A 24454-nucleotide genomic window follows, 5' to 3' on the forward strand; every position below is an offset into this window, starting at 1 on the left:
GGAGACTTATTGTTGTTCTTATTATCATTTAGGGGGGCTTAGTAACATTTTGGGGTAGCTTCAGCCCCCTTAAAATAGGCCTAACGACATCCCTGGTTGGCGGTGCAGGCTTGAACGGAGTGCAGCTACTGTCCGTCATCTTGCTGTTTTGGTAAAGCGCTTCCACTTGTACAACACTATGCGCTCTCACTAGAGTGTTGCCCACAGCGCCGCCAGTGGCCGGTGGGCTGAAACGATTCATAGGATTTGATGAATGGATATTGAATTGAGAAACAAATAATTGCAATGCATTGATGAATCGATACTTTTACCCAGCCCTATGTGAGAGCGTGTAAAAAGTGACAATTGCGTGTCTCTCACTGTGAATTCATGAGAGTTGGCAGCCCTGCGAATTCAATTTGTAAATATTTTTGGGGGGTGTGCTGCTGCAGTCTTTTTCATTTGCCATGTTGTTTGTGTATCTCTCTCTATGGCAAGCGCTGAGCCTATTCGGAACTACGGGAGCCCAGACGGGAGCGTCGGCGGATGTTAAAGAGAAAAACGATTTTCATTCAAACAAAGCGACGTAAACTACACATTCGAGTTAATCGATAAAATTGATTTATCGTCCAGCCCTAAATGTGGCCAATATCAGATTTCATTGTGAACAGATCATTGTCCTGGACTGACCTACAACCCACAACCAATCGCATGCCTTATATTCACACACTTTAGGCAGTCATGGCAACAATGCACAAAGCATATAACAGTCGTTTCTGTGTATGATAGGAAAAATATGAAACGGCGATGGAAATATTGGAGTGAAGAAGAGACCATCATTCTTACCTTTTATAGTTCAAAAGTTCCCTCAGAAAAAACTTGATATTACAGTCAGCAATGTGTAATTAGGCCGCGCAATGCTAGAGCCTTTATGTAAATGGGTCACATGCTGCATTTGTCCAGTGAGTACCACTGACACCACAAATATGCAAATAAAGACTTTAACCCAGGGTTTCCACCGCCGCCGGCGAGAGCGTGAAAGTGGCCAGAAGTCATTCATTTTCAATGAGAGCCGGCGGCGAGCTCCGGCGAGGGCGGCACGGCGCGTCTTGGATGGTGAGAGCGGCGAGGAGAGTTGAAATCTGGTCAACTTTATGGTAATGAGCTATGACGCGGTTCGGCGGCAACAAATCGGAATGTAGAAGTGCTCCGTTTGAGAGGATTCCAGAGAATGCAGTCCTGTAAACTTTGGTTCCGACCACATTAGTTCCCAAGCAAAATAGAGGAGAGGTCGATCATTTGAATTTGATAAGAAGGCTCGCAACACTATTTATAGGCAAGATTTTCGTGCTAATACACTTTTTTTTCTGCGGGAATGTACATTAGAATATAACTTAATCATGAACACAAAAGCCACACCACAGTTCTTTCCATCGATCAATTTTCTGCAAAAATAACGATCGACATGCATGTTTGCTTTGCGGCCCCTTTAAATGAAGTTTTAAAAAAGACCAAGCATTTGATCTACGTCAGAGCATCAGAGCGTCCACGAATCTTTCCACGTCGTCGCTGGCAGGGCGGCGAGAGCGAATTTTACAGAGCGAACTGGCAATTTATGAATACCCAGGATTAACTGTTAAAACCCGGGTATAGTATGAGCAGTGTGAAAAGGTGAATAAAGATAGTCCAGCATTACGTTTACTCTGAGTTTAGAATGACCCAGGGTTAACTATTTCAAGTTTGAAAAGCCTACAAGGTACAAAAGCTGTCCCGTGGCGGTACCTTTCCAAAAACTAAACTTTTGTTACTTTTAGGTATTTGTACACTTTAGGCGTGGTATTAATATGTAACATTAATAGGGGTGTCACGATTCTCCAAATCCTCGATTCGATTACATTTTCGATTCTAAGGTCACGGTTAGATTCGATTCTCGTGCGGTACCTTTCCAAAAACTAAACTTTTGTTACTTTTAGGTATTTGTACACTTTAGGCGTGGTATTAATATGTAACATTAATAGGGGTGTCACGATTCTCCAAATCCTCGATTCGATTACATTTTCGATTCTAAGGTCACGGTTAGATTCGATTCTCGATTTTTTTTTTTAAGCACAGGTTGCTGTTGCTCCTAAAAATCTGACATCAGTTCATCGCAATCTCACACATCTCTGTTATTATCAGTGAAGCTGACTGCACAATGAATCTTTCATAATATATAGCCTACACTTTGTTTGTTATAATTAGAGGATTTGCCAGCTTACAGAATTCAGCACTGAACAAAAAGTCAGTTTTGAGCGGTGAGGAGAGTCTATCTTAAATGGTTCTGATTGGTCATTGCGTTCAAGAAACCAACACATATATCTGTGATTGGCTAAATCGCTCAACACTGCAAACATGTTATAAATAGAAACTCTGGCCTGTAAATCATTTCTATTTTGTTTTAGTTGTTCTTGTTGCTTTTCGGCAACAGATGAACAAAAATGTATTAGTTTTTATATGTTTTATTCATAGATATTTCTAGTTTGCGGGAGTCCCGCGAATCTTTTTATCCTCCCGCACACACAGAGTGAGTGCATTACCGCCCGCGCTCGCACTCGGCCATCAAATCTAGTCCCGCGCCGCACTCTATTGCGTTGGGAGTGCACGTCTATAGATCAAGAGCCCGGCCCGAGGATAGTGACGAGAAATATCGGCCAAGTTCGGGCTCGGTCATAGAATCCAAGTTAGAGGACTCACAGCCTTTCAACACGTGTGTTTTCTTTCCCCGCGCCGTGATGAGTCGTTCATGAACGATCCGTTCATGGCCTCTGTCACGCGACAAATGAACAAAAGACTCGGAAGGTCAAGTATTAATGTTCCCTGTAAATTACTTTTGACTGCATTATAATGATTTCTTAATTCAGAATATGATCAAGATTGCGTTGGATTTGTTCGGGGAATTTGCCTGTTAAAAGTATAACATTTAAAGCCCCTGAAATGACTAGAAAAAAGATTAGTTAATTTTGATGAACGAGATTGAACAATAGAGTCAGTAAAACGATCCGAACTTTCCATCACGGGCGCGACATGGGGGCGTGGCAGTATCGACGATTCCATTTTTTATTTCGATTTTTGAGTTTGTGAATTAATTTCGATCGAAATCGTGACACCCTTAAACATTAAGTTATCAATATGCACCCTTTAGGTATAAAAGTGTACCTTTTGAAAAGGTACTGCCCCAGTGACCCCTTTTGCACTTTTTTTTTTCTGAGAGTGTACGAAAGTAAATACAGATGTCAGATGACATTAACTCTTTCCCCACCATTGATGGAAATTTCTGTCATGTGTGAGACAGTGCTTCCCCGCCATTGACGGAAATTTCTGGCTTTCAGTGTTTTCACTTTTATAAGGTGGGGGCGCTTTGACATCATCTTAAAGAGTACTGAATTTCTTGATCAAAAGATGTGAAGAAGTAGCAGAAACGAGCGATAGCATATGTAAGCAGATGCAAATGTAAAATAATGTGATCATCAACATTAAACAGCATACACGCCTACATCAAAACTCGCTAACATTACTGAATGAATTGTTGACCCAGGACGAGGTATAGTGTTAACTACATGTGCAAGAGAATGTGTTATCGCGGGAGTCTGCGAGAATGTGATTTTTGCGAGAGTCTGATATAAGCTGTGATCGTGAAAAATAAAAATATATGATTTTCTGTGGAACTACGTCGTGTCTCTGGCTATTTACATGGTAGCAGAGGATGGTTTCCAACTACAGAGTACCGCCTAAGCTTGACGAAACCCGACCATACGAGTGCTGGAAAAATGAAGTTAGTATTTGGAGACTTCTTACGGACTTGGACAAGAAGAAGCAGCCACTCGCGGTGGTGCTGGGGCTCGAGGGGCGAGCCAGAGAGACTGCTTTGGAAATACCCGCGAACGATCTAAACAAAGATGACGGTATGGAAATCTTGCTAGCTAAGCTGGACGTGATATTCTTGAGAGAAGAAAAAGACCGCGCTTATGAAGCGTACTCATTTCGACTCGATTTACAAAGACAGTGCGGTGTCCAAGACGGACTACATCATAGACTTTGAGCAGAGATATAACCGCATGAAGAAGAACGACATGACCCTGCCTGACGCCGTGTTAGCGTTTAAACTCCTGGACACAGCTTGTCTCGAGGAGATAAGTAGGCAGCTAGCACTTACAGCGTGCACGGATTTGACATTCGCATCCATGAAGTCTGCGTTGAAGCGGATTTTCGGAGGAAAAACCAGTGGAGTAAGCGGCGGCAGCGAGACTCAAGATGCGGCGTTTTTCACGGAGCAGAGGCCACCGGGCAAATTCAGATGGAACAACGGCCCGTCACAGAGCAGACAGCGGCAGTCACAACAAGGTACAAACCCACTCGACAAATATGGTAAGAGAACAAAATGTGTAATTTGTCAGAGCACGTACCATTGGGCCAAAGACTCTCCTCATCGGAGAAATGAAGTAAAGCTAGCAGAAGATGAAAATGTGGAAGAGTGTAATATTGCACTATTTACAAAAGTCATTACGGACTCTGAGATCTTCCTAACTGAATCACTGGGATCAGCTATCATTGACACTGCATTCACACGTACTGTTTGTGGTGAGAAGTGGCTGGATAGTTACATGAAAGATCTGAGCCAAAGTCAAATAAACGAACTGCTGCAAACAGAATTTTCAAGCTGCAGACCTTTCAGATTTGGTGATGGTCAGGTGGTACACTCCAACAGAAAGGTGAAGCTTCCCGCTAAGATCGGACTAACAAAATGTCACATTGAAATGGAAGTTGTTCCTGTTGATATTCCTTTACTGCTGAGCAAAATGTCTCTAAAGAGAGCAGGAACTGTTTTAGACATTGAGAATGATAGAGTTGTCATGTTCAAGCAACCAGTGCCTCTTGAGCTCACTAGTTCGGGACACTATTGTGTTGACATTAGAGATGGTAATACTGAAGTGGACACCAATGAAAGTGAAATCCTTGTCGTTACAGCAGATATGTCTACAAAAGAGAAGCATAAAGTTCTCCTGAAGCTCCACAAGCAGTTTGGCCACGCCTCCGCAGACCGGCTGCAGAGGCTCATTCTCAGCTCTGGAAATACTGATAAAGACTGCCTAGTTATTCTGCAAGAGATCATCCGTGACTGTGAGGTATGTCAAAGATATAGCAGGACCAAGCCCAAGCCTACTGTTGGTTTGCCTTTAGCCTCAGAGTACAATGAGACGGTGGCAATGGATTTACATGAGTTGGAGCCTGGCACAACATGACACTGACTGAGCTCCTCCTGAAGGTGAAAAGGGAAAACGGGTGTGGCTGGCAGACTGCTCTAGACTGTGCTCTAATGGCCAAAAACAGTATGATCAATGTGCATGGTTATAGTCCACACAAGCTTGTGTTTGGTGGTTTTCAGTGATGCTTCCCTGGGCAATCTTCCAGATGGAGGTACACAGGGAGGGATTTTAATTGCCCTCATGGAAAAAACAGGAAAGTTCTCTCCTCTGTTTTGGCAGTCCAAGAAAATCAGACGTGTGGTAAGAAGCACGCTGGCAGAAGAAACCCTTGCCATGTCAGATGGTATTGACAATGCTATGTTCTTGGCTATTCTCTACTCTGAGCTTACCACTGGTAAAGCTGATCTTAATGCTCTTCCCCTTATTTGTGTTACTGATAACCATTCCCTGTTTGACGCTCTTAAGTCTACAAAACAGGTCACAGAGAAGAGACTAAGATTAGAAATAAGTAGTGGCAAAGAGATCCTACATGCTAACAAAATCAAAGAAGTGCGTTGGTCAGAAGCCAAGTCACAACTTGTGACTGTTTGACGAAGAAAGGTGCTTCCTCACTTATGCTTCTTAAAGCGCTGTATGAGGGTGTATGGAAATTGTAATATCTGAACTATTGAGCATTTATCTTGGTAAATTTTTTGTTTGTTTAAATACTTAAGCTCACTTAAATGTTACTGTGTTCTGAAAATCGTTTGTTTTTGGTGACAATGTTTTTTATGTCAATGTCATCCTTTCATTTTTTTTAATATGTCAATGTCATCCTTTCATTTTTTTTATTTAAAGAAGAGAGGGAGATTGTTAACTACATGTGCAAGAGAATGTGTTATCGCGGGAGTCTGCGAGAATGTGATTTTTGCGGGAGTCTGAAATAAGCTGTGATCGTGAGTGGATGGGGGAAAAAAAATAAAAATATATGATTTTCTGTGGAACTACGTCGTGTCTCTGGCTATTTACATATAGGACTTTGCAGGCTGCAGAGTATGTGTGTGTAGTGGATCGCCAACAATTTCCCCTCCGCGCTCTTAAAGCGTTCAATAATCACTACACTCCAGGTTCACCATTTCCCGCACCACTCCTCGCTTACTGATATCAAAAACCATGCTCCATCTTCACTCCCTGAGGAAATTTGAAACTAGGAGAATAGTTTCAATGTGGTTTATTGGAACACTCGTGTGCAAAAACATTTTCCTAGGACATGCCAAGCTTATTACATGGTTATCAGCATTAAAAGTTAAATATCATTGCTGCTTTTTGCAGTGCATATTTTGTTTGAAAAGATGAAAATAACGTTTTTGTCAGTTATTTTATCTATGGGTCACTACATTTGTAACAGATTTCTGCTCATTCGAAATCTGACAAAGATAAAGTAGCACTGTAAGACTGAACGCATTAGTGAGAGAGCGATTGCGTGTGTGAATAAGTGCTACTTGTCATATTCAGTAGCCCATCTAGAAGATACAAACAAACAAACATATGGAAGTGGCCCAAATCTAAATGGAAAAGATCAGATTCCATGTGGTTTGTGCTGTTCACACACTGTCATGACAAAAACAGATCGGAGTTACATATGAGCAAAAGGGTTATTCACATTTACCTGCAGTCTGAACTTAGCCTTAATCACTCTTTCATTCGCTCTGGTTGAATAGAGTTGGTGCTACAAGGCGTGAATTTTGGCTTTTTTTTTTTTCTTCGCAGGTTTCGTGCTCACACCCAAAGCGTGGACACATAAAGCTGATTCTCAAACAGCTTGCGATTTCCCAATTGAGTTCTTTTACGCTGCTTTTGCTCTTAAACTGTCAAATACACACAACATTTAATTTCAAAGTTCTGTAAGGATTATTCTGTATTTAATTTTTTACAATTAAGACGATCCAGTGTTATTTTACATTTGATTACTTTGTCCAATTTCTGTAGTATTTCTGTACCTGAATATTTAGACCTACCCGAAAAAACTAAAGAACTGTTGTTTAATCATTTTTTTTCTTTATTCTGTTGTTTGTATTTGTGCTATCATTTGTAATTTGTTTGTTTGTTCTTATTTTATTACTGACTGACTGTTTACTTTTTTTGTAAATTCAATTCAAAGTTTCAAATCAAGCTGCTTTGCACTGTGTAAGCTACTGGACAACAAACACACAGCACAACAATATTATAAAAAAACAATTGAGTGAGCAAACATTTATGCTAGGTGAGATTATTGTAATGGTAATTGATCACACAGGGTTCCTACATAGTTTGGAAAAGTATGGAAAAATATTTTTTTTTCCAGACCATTGCCCCTATTCAGTTTTTTTTAAATATGTAAAATTAATAAATATTCTTATTGTTAATAAAAAATAATTTCTAAAAATAAATGTTTCCAAAAGTTTTCATTTTCAAGCCCCCCAAAACACCATTATTCTATATTTATATCTATATTTCTATATTTATATGTATCTACAGATGACTACTATTCAGCGAAAATAAATATGTGTGAACCATTTATTTTAAATATGGTTGTTTGGAAGGGGGTCTGAAAATTTGAGTCTGGAAAAGTATGGAATTTTGAAATAGAAAATGTGTAGGAACCCTGTTTATATGTGAATATAAGGCCATGTCCACACGGACACGGATATTTTTATAACCGGAGTTTTTCCTACAGCGTTTTTAAAAAAAATCCCGTCCACACATGCTCGGTCTCCGTCTACATGAAAACGTAAAAACACGCAATCAAGCGCGGTCAAGAGCATGCCACGCCAGCAGGCGGTGATATAAACCTTAACCCTAAAGCCACGTTGGCCAATCAGAAGCGCAAATCTGATGTCAAACACAGCTGATAACGGCGCACACTCTGACGTCGCAAGGCAAAAACCCCGGTTTCACTGTCTACACGACAACACTGTAACCGGCGTTTCTGAAAATCCTCACCCTGGCAGGGGTTTTCAAAAATGTTCGGTTTCAGTGCGTTTTCGTGTGGACGAACGGCCGAACCGCGTAAAAAAAGTCACGGTTATAAAAATACCCGTGTCCGTGTGGACAGGGCCTAAGTCTAAATTAAAATCTGTTTGTTATATAAAGCAATTAAATAGATTCCGTAAAAAACGATGGGGTGTTAGACACCCAGTCTTCTATTTTGGGTGTGATTCATTGTCAAAACAGGATACATCTAAAAAGAAATGAATGAGGAATTTGATTAAAACTCTGAAGGTTTTTATTATTATTTATTTATTTTTTCAAAATGTCTATAGCCTGAAGCCTGATATAGTGTCAACTCTATTACATGTGTTGATTATATTTGTTTACCTGCAGGTCTCTATGCGTACACTGCCTCCCTCTGGCAGATGAGTAACCAGCGGGGCCTGACGGCCAGATAGTCCCCTGCGAGCGCGGCCCCGGCTCGCAGCATGCCCTCCACCAGCAGGGCAGGGAGTCTGAAGGACCCCGAGATCTCAGATCTCTTCTTCAAGGAGGACCCCGAGAAGCTCTTCACAGACCTCCGTGAGATTGGTCATGGCAGCTTTGGCGCGGTCTATTTTGTATGTTTTATCTATTTCATAGGATTTGTCATTTTAATGCATGCTACAGTACATTATGAAGTTTTGGGGAGATTAAATTGTGAAATATCAGATGTGTATATTGCTCAGGCACGGGATGTGCGGACTGCAGAGGTGGTGGCCATCAAGAAGATGTCCTACAGTGGGAAACAGTCTAATGAGGTAAGTTTTCCTACATTCCAGAGTCATTACATACAGTCATGCAATAGTTTGGTTGTGGATTCAGCTTTTCCTTTTGAGGGTGGCACAGTGATAGAAATGATTGCATTACACTTCTAAGACTTTTTTCATGTTTTTGAAAAAAGCTTCTGATGCTCACCAAGGCTGCATTTATTTGATCAAAAATACAGTGTAAACTGTAATATTGTGAAATATTACAATTGAAAAAAAAAACTTTTTTTCTATTTTAATATATTATAAAATGTCATTTTTTTGTGATTCAAAGCTGAATTTCGGCATCATTACTCCAGTCTTCAGTGTCACATGATCCTTCAGAAATCATTCGAATATGCTGATTTGGTGCTCAAGAAACATTTAGTATTATTATTATTATCAATGTTGAATTTTTTTTTCTGCTTAACCCTCTGAGTCTCGCTTTTTTTCTTATCAGTGCAAAAGAAACTCAAAATACTCTGAAAAGAAACTCAAAATTTACATATTAAGTGTTGTACATCATTAGATCCTGATAAGTGTCTATTTTTTTTGTGGATACTCACAATAAAAACAAAGTGTTGTGCTTTTCGCCAAATAAAGAAAAACAAACATGATGCGCGTTCTGCCTTCTCTCTGTCAGTTAAGTCCATTCTGAAACGCGTCCGAAAATTAAGTGTAATTCCGCGAATACTTGTCATACAGGCACGAGTGTTTTTCCATAATGAAGCTTGAACTCTCTTCTTTTAAATGAATTAATTTATATAAAAAACAAATATTCTCAGTTTATGTAATCTGTATGAAAAGAGAGAGATGTCAGTATTTTTCTTTCCAGCTCATTATACCTCATTACGCGTTAATGTGCCACGCCCACGGAGAGCGCGCGGTATTGAAACGCAAATGATCTAAGGCAAGCCATTCAAACATGTAAACGCCCACCAGCTGGATTATAAAACACATCGTGTTTAGTAAGTATCTTGTACAGCTGTGTACACAGCGTATCCTTTCGGTGTGAGGAATAATACTATCTAATAACCCTGGAAAATGTACCAGAAGTGGTAGTTTCATTTCGAGGAGCAACGGATCCAGCTGATGTAGTAAGTCATTTATTCTTAAGTGCTTTGTTCTAATCGCGATATTGAATAGTGTCTGACTGTAAACCGCAAAAAGACTGTTTAAATATGAATTGCGTGTCTGTGTGTAGGCTAAATGATGAATGAACGGGACAGGCGCGCGCACTGTTGTTTACTACAGTTATACAGCGCGTGTCTGTGCCGTTCATTCACTCTCGCACCTACATTAGTAAACGTTATGTTTACATGAACACATCCAAACTATATTGCTATAGCCTACTAAGATGAGTAAAAATAGACTGAAATATGTTGAAATAAAATGTCTGTATAAGCAACAAGCTGCAAATTCACATGTATATACTAATATATCATACACAGTATGTTACAGACTAAATATGAATGTTTAGACAAGATTTTGTGATTAGTTTTGGATAGATTATAAAGTTTTGACTGTAAAAAAACTGTCACATTAAATAGGTAAGCTTTTGTTCACCAATTTCTGCTCATAGTTAAATATACTATAGTATGATGTTTTGTCAAAAATAAAGTAGGTATATTGAATTATCAACTAAGATGTTATTATAGTGTTTGTTCCAATATTCAAACTAATGAATCCTTACCTTTTTTAATACGCATGATAAAATGTATACTTTTTACAAAGCAATACACTTGAAATATTGTTAAAATTGTAATTGTTGTTGTAATTGTAACCTATTTGTAATTGGTTACAATTTCTAATTGTAAAATATGTATATATAGATCATTTCTTTTGTCCTTGCATTCTTTGGGACCCTGTGACACACCATGTGTGAAAGGGCTAATTAATATGCAGCTCATTATGCGGCACATTATCCGGCCTTTGTCTTCTCAGGTGTGGACACGCCTCCACGCATATTGCCTTTCCAAACAAAAGGTGTCTTATAAAATTTAAATCAATATATTGTTTTGTGTAAATTATTAGGCAGGATGATTTTCAGATCATTTTGAAGCAAAAATTCTAGGCAACAACACTCATTAGTCAAAAGTCTTGTGGACACATAATTAGTATGTCTTTTGTGGCCTTATTTCAGACACTTTAAGTTTTAGTTTTTTCAATATCCATGCATAAGCAATATTCTCTCAAAAATACAAACATGTACATACATGTTGCTCACATATTACGGTAGCCCCGTTTGTGCTATATATAGTGAATTTACACCTTTGCCATTAACATGTTTATAAATACCTGAAAAAAGCACAAATGTCAGAGCATGTCAGAACACCTCAAGGACCCCAAAAACCCTTAGACCTGAGAGGGTTAACATTTATGTGGCAACCATACCATTCAAGAGTTTGGGGTAAGTAGGATATAAAAAATAATCAATGGAACTTTTATTTGATCAAAAGTGACAATGAATAAACACATTTATAATGTTACAAAATATTTCCATTTCAAATAAATGCTGTTCTTTAAAACTTTCTATTCAGAAAAGCATGATTTTCACAAAAATATTAAGCAGCAAAAACTGTTTCCAGGATTGATAATAACAACTATTATTAATTGTACTCAATTATTAATAACTTAAAATAATCTAGCACTATATCAGCATTTTACAATTTTCTGAAGGATCATGTGACACTGAAGACTGGAATAGTGGTTGTCACAGGAATAAATTACATTTTAAAATGTGTTAAAATAGAAGAAAATCTATTTTAAATTGTAATAATTAGGGCTGGGGCGGTATGGATTTTTTCTAACTGCGGTTGAAAAGCAAGATATTCTGCTTTAAATACAAAGAAAAAAATACTCTTTAAATACCACCCCCACTTTGAGGTTTTTTTTTAGAGAGACTTTCTTTAAATTAAATTTCGTTTTGTATAAATTGTATCTTAATTTTAATCACGGTTTCATTAACTAATTGCCTGGAATTAATAAATAAGAAGCAAATATAGCAGACATATAATCAGGAGGACGTGGAGGTGCGGGCGCGATCTCTTGCACTTGAACTGGAGCTCGTCTCATAAATGAACTTGCCTCACAGACATGAGAAATAAATAGAAAGCTTAATGTCTACTTTTAAACAAAATTATTTTTAATTTTCTCACAATTGCGAGAATTGCGTGAAATAAAGTCGCAATTGCGTGTTATAAAGTTAGAATTGCGAGATATAAAGTCAAAATTGCATGAAATGAAGTCACAATTGCGTGTTATAAAGTCAGAATTGCGAGATATAAAGTCAGAATAGCGTGATATTAAGTCGCAATTGAGTGTTATAAAGTTTGAATTGTGTTATAAAGTCCAATTCTATGGGGGAAAAAAAGACTGACTTTTTATTCCTCTCAGAATAGTTTATATCTCACAATCTCACAAACTTTATAACAAGCAATTGCAACTTTACATCACGCAATTCTGACTTTATAACATGCAATTGCGACTTTATATCATGCAATTCTGACTTTATATCTCAAAATTCTGAGAAATAATCAGAATTGTGAGATAAAAAGTCGCAATTACCTTTTTTATTTTTCATTCTGTGGCGGAAACAAGCTTACATAGTTTTGTGATGCGGTTGCGGATGAAATAATAACAGCCCATCCGCGCGTCTCTAATACAAATGTAATGTTATTGTGTTATGGAACATTGCGCTCCCCAACTCGCGAAAGATCGGATTTGCTCCATCTTTTGATAAGTTTTGTTTAGAAAACCTTAAATCCATGCAAGACACAATGTCATTAGAATCAATGAATCCATGTCATTAGACACAACGTGCACATTTGCAGACCAATGTTTTTTTTTTGCGGTGATGACGGTGATGAGCTCAGACCCGCGGTTGGAGTCACGTGACCACGGTATTGCGGTAATGCGATAACCGTCCCAGCCCTAGTAATAATATTTCACAATATAATTTTTACTGTAGTTTTGATCAAATGCTGCCTTGGTGAAAGACAATTGTATGAAAAACATGAAAACTTGATTATTCCAAACTAATATGCATTTTAGTCTCTTTTTTTCATACTCACAAACAACTATGGGTTGGCTCTCAAACAGTGACTTGGCTCAGTATCATACGAGCAAATTAAAGTCAATTGCTCACATTAAATCTCCTGTAACACCTCAGATTGAAGTGAAGCACCAATGCCATTCATACTTTAGCTGGTGGCAGCATTTCCTTTGTAATTTCAGATTAGCAGTAATCGGATTACACATAATCTCTGCAAAGAATCCTTCAGAAGCTTTTAGGACTGACTTTCTTCTCCAGGACCTGTACTAGTAAATCGATATGTCCAGTCTGCTCGTGTCAATAGTGGATACAGTGATCCAGTGGAAAATTGGAATACATTGTATGCTTTTCCAGCCAATTTGAAAGAAAACCGTTTGACTTGATGCTTTCTTCTCTTTACTTAGAAATGGCAGGATATCATTAAGGAAGTCAAGTTCCTCCAGAGAATACAACACCCAAACAGCATAGAGTATAAAGGATGCTACTTGCGGGAACACACAGCATGGGTAAGATCTCTTAATTTTTCTCTTCTGAATCACTCATTCTCACTATCACTCTTTGGCATGACATGTTAATGAGTGCATAAACACAATATTCATTTTATCATCTTTTTCCCCCTCTTCAGCTTGTCATGGAGTACTGTTTGGGCTCAGCCTCGGACCTCCTTGAAGGTGAGATGCCAAACATTTGACTTCATGTGGAAGCATGATCAGTATTTCATCCAAAATATGGGTGTTTATTTATTTATTTGTTTATTTCTTCAAAAATTAGTTATGATCAAATCAAAGCTTTAAAAACACAATGTCCGTATGTCACAATGACACAATGACCACCAGCACAGTGTCATATATTTTATTCACTTGTGTACTAACATTATCCCAAATATTTACAACAATGTTTAAATCCAGAGAAATTCGCAATTTTAACCAGTGTAACGTCTCTCCTCATTGCGTCGCCTGTCAATGCCGTCATCATCGGTTTCTACTTTTGGTGCCGTAGAAAGCAGGTTTTGTCACCAAAAATAAGAAATTACCCAAGAAGACTTTTGGACAAGATAAGAAATAAAACAAGGATCAATATCAGTGTGGCATTTCCTAACACTGTTTTACAAGTCTATGGCAGTGTAATTAAATGCACAGTATGTGTTAAACATAACTTAAATAGTAAGTCAGACTTTTTGCAAAAGCTGTGGGTATGTTTAAATGTACTTTTAGTTTAATAGTTTTGTACACGTAAAACTGTGCTGCGTTACCCCACCATTTAATTCGACAAATAAAGTGACATGTATGAGTAGTAATTTAGCAATGAACATTACGTTACTTACGGCTAATTAAAATTAAATAAAATCATGTGATCAAATTTAAATTTCATTTCATACCTCATTCATCAACATGATTTGAGTCCTGTCAACTCCCATCATTCCACGCTCCTTCACAGCGTCATCAAACTATGCCTTTGTTACTGTTTTGAATATGCGACCTCTAGCGGCATAAATTATATACTGTGCCTTTAATATTTAGATGTATTATTAAAATAATAGAGCATAGAGCTAGCAACACCAAGTTATGGGCTTGATTCCCAGGGAATGCAAGAACTGACAAAATGTACTGTATATCTTGAATGCAGTGTACATCACTTTGGATAAAAGGTCTGTCAAATGCATTAATGAAATGTAAATCATTGTCACTTGCAACTTTACTGTTTTTTTTTTTTGTTTAGTTCACAAGAAGCCCCTTCAGGAAATTGAGATTGCAGCAATTACACATGGTGCTTTGCAGGGCCTTGCTTACCTTCATTCCCATAACATGATTCACAGGTTTGTGGTTTTTTCTTTTCCTAATAGTGTTGGGAATCGAGAACTGGTTCCAAAGGAACCAAATTAATTTCATGACATTGGTTCCGCTAATAGATTTTGCATTCTTGCTCTGAAGGCAGGAAACCTTGTTGGAATACTCTGGGAGTCTGCATTGAATTCAATGCAAGGGGCGACAAACATACAGACCACTATAGTCTGATTCACGAACATACAGGTGCTGGTCATATAATTAGAATATTATCAAAAAGTTTATTTATTTCAGTAATTCCATTCAAAAAGTGAAATTTGGATATTATATTCATTCATTACACACAGACTGATATATTTCAAGTGTTCATTCCTTTTAATTTTGATGATTATAATTGACAACTAATGAAATCCCCAAAATCAGTATCTCCAAAAATTAGAATATTGTGAAAAGGTTCAATATTGAAGACACCTGGTGGCACACTCTAATCAGCTAATTAACTCAAAACGCCTGCAAAGGCCTTTAAATGGTCTCTTAGTCTAGTTCTGTAGGCTACACAATCATGGGGAAGACTGCGGACTTGACAGCTGTCCAAAAGACGACCATTGACATCTTGCACAAGGAGGGCAAGACACAAAAGGTCATTGCCAAAGAGGCTGGCTGTTCACAGAGCTCTGTGTCCAAGCACATTAATAGAGATGTGAAGGGAAGGAAAAGATGTGGTAGAAAAAAAAGCGTACAAGAAATAGGGATAACCACACCCTGGAGAGGATTGTGAAACAAAATCCATTCAAAAATGTGGGGGAGATTCACAAAGAGTGGACTCCAGCTGGAGTCAGTGCTTCAAGAACCACCACGCACAGACGTATGTAAGACATGGGTTTCAGCTGTAGCATTCCTTGTGTCAAGCCGCTCTTGAACAAGACACACCGTCAGAAGCATGTCGTCTGGGCTAAAGACAAAAAGGATTGGACTGCTGCTGAGTGGTCCAAAGTTATGTTCTCTGATGAAAGTAAATTTTGCATTTCCTTTGGAAATCAAGGTCCCAGAGACTGGAGGAAGAGAGGAGAGGCACAGAATCCACGTTGCTTGAAGTCCAGTGTAAAGTTTCCACAGTCAGTGATGGTTTGGGGTGCCATGTCATCTGCTGGTGTTGGTCCACTGTGTTTTCTCAGGTCCAAGGTCAACGCAGCCATCTACCAGGAAGTTTTAGAGCACTTCATACTTCCTGCTGCTGACCAACTTTATGGAGATGCAGATTTCATTATACAACAGGACTTGGCACCTGCACACAGTGCCAAAGCTACCAGTACCTGGTTTAAGGACCATGGTATCCCTGTTCTTAATTGGCCAGCAAACTCGCCTGACCTTAACCCTATAGAAAATCTATGGGGTATTGTGAAGAGGAAGATGCGATACGCCAGACCCAACAATGCAGAAGAGCTGAAGGCCACTATCAGAACAACCTGGGCTCTCATAACACCTGAGCAGTGCCACAGACTGATCGACTCCATGCCACGCCGCATTGCAGCAGTAATTCAGGCAAAAGGAGCCCCAACTAAGTATTGAGTGCTGTACATGCTCATACTTTTCATGTTCATACTTGTCAGTTGGAACATTTCTAAAAATCCTTCTTTTGTATTGGTCTAACGTAATATTCTAATTTTTGGAGATACTGAATTTGGGATTTTCATTAGTTGTCAGTTTTAATCATCACAATTAAATGAAATAAACATTTGAAATATATCAGTCTGTGTGTAATGAATGAATATAATATCCAAATTTCACTTTTTGAATGGAATTACTGAAATAAATCAACTTTTTGATGATATTTTAATTATATGACCAGCACCTGTATGGTTCTTATGGTCACAAAGTCTCACAAATAAAGTTACAATGAAACATAAGTAGTAATAGATCTTCTTTTTTTTTTTTGATATTGTGGGATACATCTGAGTATTACTGATTATGGAAACATAAAAATAAAATGTAGGATGGGGACTTGGTTCCATGCATGGGTTGTTGATTGGATTTGAAATGTGGAAAGTCTTCAACTGCATTACCTGTGGGTGTCAAAGAAAACGTTGATTATTCTGTGTATATTGTCATCTTAACTCAGGGATATCAAAGCTGGTAACATCCTACTGACCGAGCCTGGACAAGTCAAACTGGCAGATTTTGGTTCTGCCTCCATCGCCTCTCCAGCCAACTCTTTTGTGGGGACACCATATTGGTGAGCTGAGTAATATTGTAATATTTCTGAGTAATATTGACTCCATTGACACAGCCTGGTTACTAACACACCCGTCTCCTCTCAGGATGGCCCCTGAAGTGATTTTAGCCATGGACGAGGGACAGTATGATGGAAAGGTTGACATCTGGTCTCTTGGGATCACCTGCGTAGAACTAGGTGACGAAGAAGTGCTGCTCATCATAAATTGAATTGTGCGTCTTTCACAGTGTGAAAGTCGAGCTTACTTTTGCCTCTCCCTTTTGCTGTAGCGGAAAGGAAGCCTCCTTTGTTTAACATGAATGCGATGAGTGCCTTATACCATATAGCGCAGAATGAGAGTCCCACACTGCAGTCAAGTGAATGGTGAGTCATCTAACACAGGTTTTCAATCTTTTAGATGACCCCAAAATATGATCAGTTTCATCCTAAAACGTACTATAGTAATGTACTATTTGATGTATTAGTTATTTATATCAATTTACTTAATTAAATTATTTAGTGATGATCATTTCGAACATGAAACTCTAGTGTTGTCTTTAGTAATCTATAGCAGGGTTTTTTTGTCTTTTAGATGCCACAGAAACCCCAAATATGATCTTTCTCATGTGAGACCCCATCCTAAAATTTAAAAGGCAGCTATATTGTTTCATATCCAGAGAACCAATTTATACCGTGTAAAATTGTATATAACAAATATGCGTAAAATATAATTTGGAAAATATTAAGTTTATTTTCTTTAAATTGTTTCCCTTTTTGTTCTACTCTCTATGGTATGATACTAAATAAATAGATTTAAATAAATAAATAAATCTTAACAGCATTTATTTAGTAGATCTACTAAATAAATTCTGTTAGATTTATTTGTTCAAAACCATTATTCTTATTTAAGTTTAATCTTATTTTATTTATTTATTTTTTGCATTAAAGGTGCAGTGTGTGTGTTTTTATTTTTTAAGTGGCATCTAGTGGTGAGGTTACGAATTGCAACCAACAAAAGTTTAGGTGGCCAACAGGAAAATATGTCATAGTCTGAGAAAGCAGCGAGTAGCCAGTTCAGCAATGAGGTTTCTTTAAAAGGATAAATTAAGAAATATGTTTACTTAATTATTCAGTAAAACTATATGCTATTGCGAATATTATTGTTACTTGTTCATCATTGTGTCAGTGTTTTATTCGCTGAACTAAGCTTGCTTCCTTGCACGAAGGGCAACATAGTAACAAAACGCTTTTGTCCGTTTAGGGCTACTGTAGAAACATGTCGGCGCATTTCAATGTAAGGGAACCCGCAGTTATGGGAGGTATAAATGTCTCATTCTTAGGTAATAAAAACATAACGGTTCATTATGCAAGGTCTTTATACACCACTGAAAACATAGTTATGGATCTTATATTGCGTTTCTGTCAATAGATCCTCAGAAATATTACACAATGCACCTTTAAGGCTAGGTAGTAAATCAAATATTGCGGTGATTTTTTTTTTTTTTTTTTTTTGCATTCTATTTATTTGAAAAAAATTCCATGTGAATTGCGAATATCTGGGCAATCAAATTAATTTAAGTCTCTGATTTAAAGGGTTAGGGCACCCAAACATGAAAATTCTATCATTAATCACCCTCATATCATTCCATAAGACTGTTCCATAACCCGTAAGACATTCGTTCATCTTTGAAACACAAATAAAGGTATTTTTTTGACGGTGATTTCTGTCCCTCCGTTGACAGCTTTTGCAACTACCACTTTTATGCTTCAAAAAGTTCATAAAGAGAACGTAAAACTAATCCATATGAATTGAGCGGCTTTGTCCAAATTTTCTGAAGTGACTCGATCGCTTTAAATCAGGGATTAGCAAGTCGATTAACCTGCTGTGTTATTCTCATTCCTCAGGACGGATTATTTTAGAAATTTTGTTGACTCTTGCCTTCAGAAAATCCCCCAAGACCGACCACACTCTGAGGATCTGTTGCAGGTGTTCACTTTGCATTGAATTATCAAGAAATTTAAATAACCTTTTTGTTTGTTAGTCTTAATAATCCACTTGAATACTTAGTTAACTGCCTTATTTTCTGCACTCTTTGCAAAAACAATAGCATGCATTCGTCCTGCGAGAGAGGCCAGAATCTGTTCTGATGGATTTAATTTTGCGGACAAAAGATGCAGTCCGAGAGCTGGACAACCTGCAGTATCGCAAGATGAAGAAGATCCTCTTTCAAGAGTCCCACAATGGGCCGACCACTGAGACCCAGGAGGGGGATGAGGTCAGATCTCAAACCATCCCAAGTTCCAGTGCTTTAACATTGATTGACTCATATAAATTGGAGTCCAAATGTCTGAGTGAAGATCTGAGTGTTCAAAATCTAATTTAAAGGTACACTATGTAACTTTGGCCCTTTAGCGGTTAAAAAACAACACTGCATGCATTTTGCAGAAAGAACGTTGTTTTGGTTGTGCTTCGGCTATATAATATGGTTATCCTACAGCTCATAAAATATTCACTACTAGGCTTAATAGATATAACCAATTTAGATGGAAATGGATCTCAAGCTGACTTGATCCAAATGTTACTGTAGCTATACCCATTAATAGACAAGGTACTTCCTTGAAAATACATTCCAGCACAGCGCTACGCCATAATGAAATGATCCTTCACAATAGATTATGCTTTAAAAAGAACCCTCTTAGAGGGCTACATATGACAGTTTATCTCCATTTACGGATATGATGAGATGGGCGAGCGATGTATATATGAAATTACCCACAGTAAATCAGGGTAAAATAAAAACACGTTTTGGAAGAAGGATTGATGATTTATTGACTAGTTATTTAAATTAATGTTTAACAACAACAAAAAAATCATAGTGTACCTTTAAAACTGAACACTTTTGAAAAAAGTATGAATGTTCTCCTTTTGTAAGTACAGGATAATCTTTGGGTCATTCTCAAATCCTGGTGAATAACATGACTATCAGGTTTAACACAAAGTTGTGAAGTTTATTTAATAACATTTTTTAAAACTTAATTATAAGAATTGTCAGTCATGATCTCAGTCTTTTTAAGCCACACAATGTTTTTTGACTAACATAGAGTTGTTGTTTTTTATATCACTGTTTACTGCTGTTCTCTGAACTGCTGTTTTTTTGTGTGTGTGTGTTCAGGAGTCGGAGCACAATACTGGTCGCACGGGCACAGTGAGCAGTGTGGGCAGTAATCAGTCCATTCCCAGCATGTCAATCAGTGCAAGCTCTCAGAGCAGCTCAGTGAACAGCCTTCCTGATGCTGCCGATGACAAGAGTGAACTTGATCTGGAGAAAGACCACACCGTTATGTCTAATAGTTCGGTCATACATCTGAAACCTGTACGTTCACACACCTCTTCTTAAAATATCACAGAAACCTTCAGTATAACCCAAATCAGAGATGAATGGTGAAAAAACATTTTCCTGTTTTTGTGTCCATTAGGAAAGGGAGGAGGTTTACCCTGAGGATCCTGAAACACATCCTCGTCCCTCAGAAGCCCAGGCGCCACCTGCACAGCCCCCACAGCGCAAACACCATCGCAACCCTGAGCACTTTGCCACCATCCGCACAGCCTCACTGGTAAACCAGACAAGTTGGATCTGTACTGAAATGCTTCACAACCCTAGTGTCCACATCGGACTTGTCAAAACTGAATTGCTCGTATTATAACCGATAAACCGTGGCATTGGTCGCTTCCAGTGTAGACACAGTGAAAAATGAATGACATCACAATAATTTATTGTTCACTTCCAGTCTCAGGTTCTTGAAATGTTCTTGATCAATTTTATTCCTCTCTTCACTGTCCCTTAATTTCCTTGTGTCCCTCCTCTTGCCTCTTCCTTGTGTCCCTCCTCTTGCCTCTTTCAGGTGACACGACAGATGCAGGAACACGAACAGGACTCTGAGCTGAGGGAGCAGATGTCCGGTTACAAGCGCATGAGACGGCAGCACCAGAAGCACCTTATGGCCCTGGAGAACAAACTGAAAGCGGAGATGGACGAACACAGGCTGAGACTGGACAAAGAGCTGGAGGCCCAGAGGAACAGCTTTGCCAGTGAGATAGAGAAACTTGTGAAGAAAAACCAAGCAGCCATTGAGAAAGATGTAAGTGCACACGAGACGCGTCACATGATGGAATTCCACCTGAAAACTGCTCAGGAATCGGAAATTCCCCTCTTCCTCATATGCCATTCAAACGGTTACTTAATCAAATAATAATATCTTTCATATACATAACTTGACCAAAAGTATGTGACGCCCCTTTCTGATTAACTGTAAGCGAGACCTCTCAATTCCAGTGAAGACAAATCTTAATGTTACATCATAAAATGAAATTCTTGAGAATTATGTGCTTCATACTTTGTTGCAAGGGGAGGTTCCTGTTCTGCTTCATTATGACAAAGGCTCTGTGCACAAAGCTATTAATATTTAATTAATTAATTAATTACTTTATTTCACATTTTCATGAATATTGTCTTGAAGGCCAAGTCATTTGCCAATGATGAGAAGAAATTCCAACAGCACATTCAAGCCCAGCAGAAGAAAGAGCTTAGTAGCTTCCTGGAGTCACAGAAACGGGAGTACAAGCTACGCAAGGAGCAACTGAAAGAGGTATAGGCATATTTAAACAAGGCTTTTTGCCCACCTATGAATCTACCAATTGTGTTTTTCATTTAGGTGTAATTCCACCTAGATTGACCTCTATTATGAGATCTTTTTGCATGAACAGTGCAAATGAATCAAGATAAGTGAAAAAGCAGGAAAGTGGGCATGGTCAATACAGCTGAAAATTAGAGATGCACTTTTGTTGTTTGTTTTTGGCTGAAACTATTTTTAAGGGCCAAAATCATTGACTGAGACATTGACATTTAATTAGTACTTCTCCTTAGACTGACTTTTTCGTGGATAAACTACAACAGGTAAACTTTGCTGTTTATAGCACAAAATAAACATGAATGAACATCAGAAGGTATGTTGGAAGAAACAAGTTACTGAAATGCACCATGTCTTGTGTAATCGCTCAGTGTTTACAAGCTATTTTATTGACTTTTTCCATGACTGAAACAATGTTGCATCAGTTTATATTTACCTCAAGATAGCAATTCAATGTCTGTAGCTGGTTAGCTAACTAGAAAACTCTAGATAAGGAACATTTTGCTAAATATATGCGCTATATTACATATTCATTATTTTTACTTAACATGTTGTCTTCATTATTTAATGCATGTTTGAATAAATCTGCCATGAAAACGCACAAACCTTTATCATAGCCACCGTTTAAATTTCAACAAATCAGATTAAAAATATTATAATATAATCAATTAAAACACCTTATATGCAATTTAAATAATTATATAAAAAATAGTTTTGAGTGTTGATTATTAAATAAATTTCATGGATTAATTATTAAATTAACTTTTATTTTTGGTTTCATAAAAAAAAAAAAGAATTCTCAGCATCACTACTAAAAAGTAATTTTTCTCTATTGTTCAGCCGTTTGACAATTTTCAGTGTACATCCTAGAGCAGGGATGGGCAACTCCAGTCCTCGAGGGCCACTGTCCTGCAAGAGTTTAGCTCCAACCCTGACAAAAATTATTTTTTAGTAATCCTGAAAACATTGAGTAGCTTGTTCAGGTGTGTTTAATTAGGGTTGGAGCTAACCTCTGCAGGACAGTGGCCCTCGAGGACCGGAGTTGCCCATCCCTGTCCTAGAGGATGAGAAAGACTTATTGTTACTAAGTAGATTCAAGTAGATTGCAAATATAAATTTTTTATTTATATAAATATAAGTAGCTAAATTTGTATGAAGTATTTCTGCTTAACAACATCCCATTAATGTTTCCCACTCTGTTTAGGAGCTGAATGAGAACCAGTCCACCCCTAAGAAGGAGAAGCAGGAGTGGCTGTCGAAGCGGAAGGAGGACTTTCAGCACTACCAGGCAGAAGAGGAAGCCAACCTTCTCCGCCGACAGCGCCAGTACCTGGAGCTCGAATGTCGCCGCTTTAAACGCAGAATCCTCATTGCAAAACACAATGTGGAGCAAGACCTCGTGCGGGAGGTAATATTGCTTTTCCTAAACTGTCAAATGTCTATTTTTATTATTGACTAATCTATCCATGATTTCTTCGATTTAATTGGATAAGAACCAAAGAAAACAAATATAATGACGAGGTTTTCTTGATCCAGGAGCTTAATAAGCGGCAGACGCAGAAAGATCTGGAACACGCCATGCTGCTCCGCCAACATGAGTCGATGCAGGAGCTGGAGGTGAGGCAGCTGGGCACCATCCAGAAGATGCGTTCAGAGCTGACCCGTTTGCAGCATCAGACTGAGCTCACCAACCAGCTAGAGTATAACAAACGCAGAGAGCGAGAGCTGCGCCGCAAACATGTCATGGAGGTCCGGCAGCAGCCCAAGAGCCTTAAGGTGCGTTTCCTTTAAGCCTATGCTTGTTTTTTTAGTGCATACCAGTCGCGTCTCGTCTGTAAGGGCCTGTGGGGCAGCGCCCCACCAAAATATTCATCCAAACATAGACCTCTATATACACTGAATTCATAAAAAATTGTAAATATTTTTCTGATTTTCTAGACTATTTTGAGTTGTAAAGTGGCAGGATATATTAAAATTTAGCGCATGGATTCGGCAAGCGTGTATCACTGTGTATCTGCGAGATTTCAGACTGCCCCACTTATTTTCACGTTACCTCGCATAAACCTCGCTCCAGACCAAGACCAAGATCAGTGCGCTTAAGCTATGTGTCTGCAGTAACTAGTTGGCAAGTCAAGTTAATTCAAATCACCTTTATTCATATAGTGCTTTTTACAATACAGATTGTTTCAAAGTAGCTTTACAGTGATAACAGGAAAATAATGCAACAAAGTTTGTTTCGGCTATACAGCAGATCTAGAAGAAAATAGCATCATTGTCCAGTGTAACTAAGTCCAGTGATGGTTAATTTTTGTTGTAAAAAAGTTATTAATTTAATTTATATAAATATATAGCCGCTCTGGAGAAAACAGTGATGTCATCTTCCAGCTCAGTTCAGTTGTCATATAATAGTGTCAATGCAGGCAGGGAGAACATTAATGAATAAATGAATGTATAAATCCTTTAGTTTAAATGTGCCCATTTATGTACAACTGTTCTGTTGTGTTTGTTCTGAGAATAGACATGGATTTGTTTTCCTCACAGGAATTCCTACACAACATTCTAAAACAACATTGGGAGGCAATAAATGCTACATTAATGCAATATTAAGATAGCAATCTGTAGGTTTGTCATGTGTAATAGTCTATCAGTCATCATTAGAGTGCCACCCTCTGGCTGCATACTGCAAGGACATTAGAATTCTGCCAAAAGATATCTGATTAGCGGTTAGAATATAAAGCTTACAAAATGTGTATCAT

The 24454-nt window shown here is 38.2% G+C and overlaps 1 protein-coding gene across 1 annotated transcript in view; it reads left to right on the forward strand.

Annotated features, from left to right (window-relative positions):
• Positions 1-24454, forward strand: part of taok1b (TAO kinase 1b) — a 49016-nt gene that overhangs the window by 18048 nt on the left and 6514 nt on the right. Inside the window, exons 2-17 of the mRNA XM_077195231.1 lie at positions 8565-8791; positions 8900-8971; positions 13418-13519; positions 13639-13684; positions 14733-14829; positions 16917-17030; positions 17116-17207; positions 17300-17393; positions 18915-18996; positions 19118-19285; positions 20183-20383; positions 20487-20624; positions 20913-21149; positions 21528-21656; positions 22903-23106; positions 23235-23474. Coding sequence (XP_077051346.1) covers positions 8660-8791; positions 8900-8971; positions 13418-13519; positions 13639-13684; positions 14733-14829; positions 16917-17030; positions 17116-17207; positions 17300-17393; positions 18915-18996; positions 19118-19285; positions 20183-20383; positions 20487-20624; positions 20913-21149; positions 21528-21656; positions 22903-23106; positions 23235-23474 — 2148 coding nt within the window. The 5' untranslated portion in view covers positions 8565-8659. The remainder of the gene's footprint in view (positions 1-8564; positions 8792-8899; positions 8972-13417; positions 13520-13638; positions 13685-14732; positions 14830-16916; positions 17031-17115; positions 17208-17299; positions 17394-18914; positions 18997-19117; positions 19286-20182; positions 20384-20486; positions 20625-20912; positions 21150-21527; positions 21657-22902; positions 23107-23234; positions 23475-24454) is intronic.

Source organism: Siphateles boraxobius, unplaced genomic scaffold (assembly GCF_051911475.1).
Source record: "Siphateles boraxobius isolate OS27281-9 unplaced genomic scaffold, OSU_SipBor_1 11, whole genome shotgun sequence".
Lineage (NCBI taxonomy): Eukaryota > Metazoa > Chordata > Actinopteri > Cypriniformes > Leuciscidae > Siphateles > Siphateles boraxobius.